We start from the raw sequence: 1,872 nt of genomic DNA, 5'->3' as shown, positions 1-1,872 counted from the left end.
TTTTTTTTCCCTAAGAGAGGATCTTGTTCCATTTCTTGGGCTAGAGTGCAGTGATACGATCATAGCTCATTTCGATCTTAATTCCTGGGATCAAGCAATCCTCCTGCTTCAGCCTCCCAAACAACTGGGACTACAGGCACACAGCCATGCCTGGCCAATTTTTCTCATTTTCTGAAGAGATGGGGTCTCACTTTGCTGCCTAGGTTAATGTCAAACTCCTGGCCTAAAGCAATCCTCCCACTTCTGCCACCCAAAGTGCTGGGATTATAGGTGTGAATCACCACATCTGAACAACCTTGTTTTTTTTCTTTTCTTTCTTTCTTTTTTTTAAACCAACCTATTCTCAGCCCTGGCATATAGTTGGCATTCCACTGTTCTATAGATATTTGACAAATAAAGAAATAAGCATATATTCCTTGAGCTTTCATTGGAATCATTCTCATAGGGGATATAGACAAATTAAAAGGCAATTACAATATGGTCTTCTGCCTTAGATTTACCATCCTGTAACATAAATTCTCAGTTCAAGAATATTTAATCAACTTAATTTTCCCCTGAGCTTATTTCCATCCTGGGCAGTTATTTGCCCTCCCATCTCCTCTCTGTTTATCTAAATCTTGCTGGCTCTTCTATATTAAAGTCTGATCTTGTAGATAAAGCCTTTTCTCCTCATTTCAGAGCCATATTCCCTCATTGCTATGGGCTCTTATTGTACTGACTACTCCTTTGCTCCTTAATCTTATGCTATATAAAATTGCTATTGAGTTTTTCAAAAAACACATGCCTTGTACTTCCGGGGAGATTAGACGTTTCTCAACAATGAGAATGTATTTCTTATTTTACTTTTTTTCTCATAGTCTCCACTTTGTGCAACAAAGTACTATACACAGAGTTTGATTACTGCTTGTTCATTTCAAAGGAATTTATTCTGCCTTTTCCATTCATAGGTCTGTGCTTCCTGAAGATAGAAGAGAAAATATGAATTGCGCTTATTTTCATAATGGGAAAATCCACCCTACTTCGTGTAAGAACAAACATTATTTAATGTGTGAGAGGAAGGCTGGCAGGGTAAAACTGGATCAACTACTTTAATGCAAAGAGACAGACAGGATATCACAGACAAGGGTGCGAATGCACAATAAAACATCTGGATGAGGAAACGACTAGCCATAAAATTGCTTATTTCACCCTTTCTTCTCCTTGCAGTCATTTTTTGTATTATCTTTACTATCAAAACCACTTACCTAGTTAATTCTTTGAACATCTGAAAGCCAAGATGTGAGTTAATCATTTGCTACCCGATTATTCTATTTTCCATCAGTTTTGTTTCTTCTTTTTTTTTGTTGCTACTTACATAAACATAGTAGGATTCACTGATTCATATATATCCTCTGATATATATGTATGTATACATAAAATTAAAATCAGTACAAGACATGTTAGGGCTTAATTGACTTAAGTTGTATGAAATATCTAAGCTTGAAATCTATGCAAATTATCTACATTTGAAAGACAGCCTGCCACAGTAATAAGAATACTAAACTTGGTATCATAGAATAATCTAGACAATGTGGTCACTTAGTGAAACACAAGCATAAGACGGTCATGTAGCCTCTTTAACTTTCATTTTCTTGTATTTAAAATAGGATAATAGCATCCATCTTTTATACATCACAGTTCTACAATCTAACTACACCAGAGGCTCCATGAAAACAGACGCATAACTTCTCTATTTACTGTTCTCTGACCAGCACCAAGCACAGTTCCTGGCTCATAGGAAACAGGGAAATGTTTGCTTTCCATTATATGAGACAGTTCACTAGAAATATCTCATTCAGTAAAACACTGCACAAATAAAATTACTGTTTCAAG

At 35.9% G+C, this 1,872-nt stretch overlaps 1 protein-coding gene across 1 annotated transcript in view; it reads left to right on the top strand.

Annotated features, from left to right (window-relative positions):
- The window catches only part of CLEC1B (C-type lectin domain family 1 member B), a 6,924-nt gene extending 5,731 nt beyond the window's left edge, over positions 1–1,193 (top strand). Inside the window, exon 6 of the mRNA XM_023508960.1 lies at positions 948–1,193. Coding sequence (XP_023364728.1) covers positions 948–1,092 — 145 coding nt within the window. The 3' untranslated portion in view covers positions 1,093–1,193. The remainder of the gene's footprint in view (positions 1–947) is intronic.
- Positions 1,194–1,872: the final 679 nt, after the last annotated feature.

Source organism: Otolemur garnettii, unplaced genomic scaffold, assembly GCF_000181295.1.
Source record: "Otolemur garnettii isolate 467f Iridium unplaced genomic scaffold, OtoGar3 scaffold00299, whole genome shotgun sequence".
In the NCBI taxonomy this organism is placed as follows: domain Eukaryota; kingdom Metazoa; phylum Chordata; class Mammalia; order Primates; family Galagidae; genus Otolemur; species Otolemur garnettii.
This window is presented reverse-complemented; position numbering and strand designations above follow the sequence as displayed.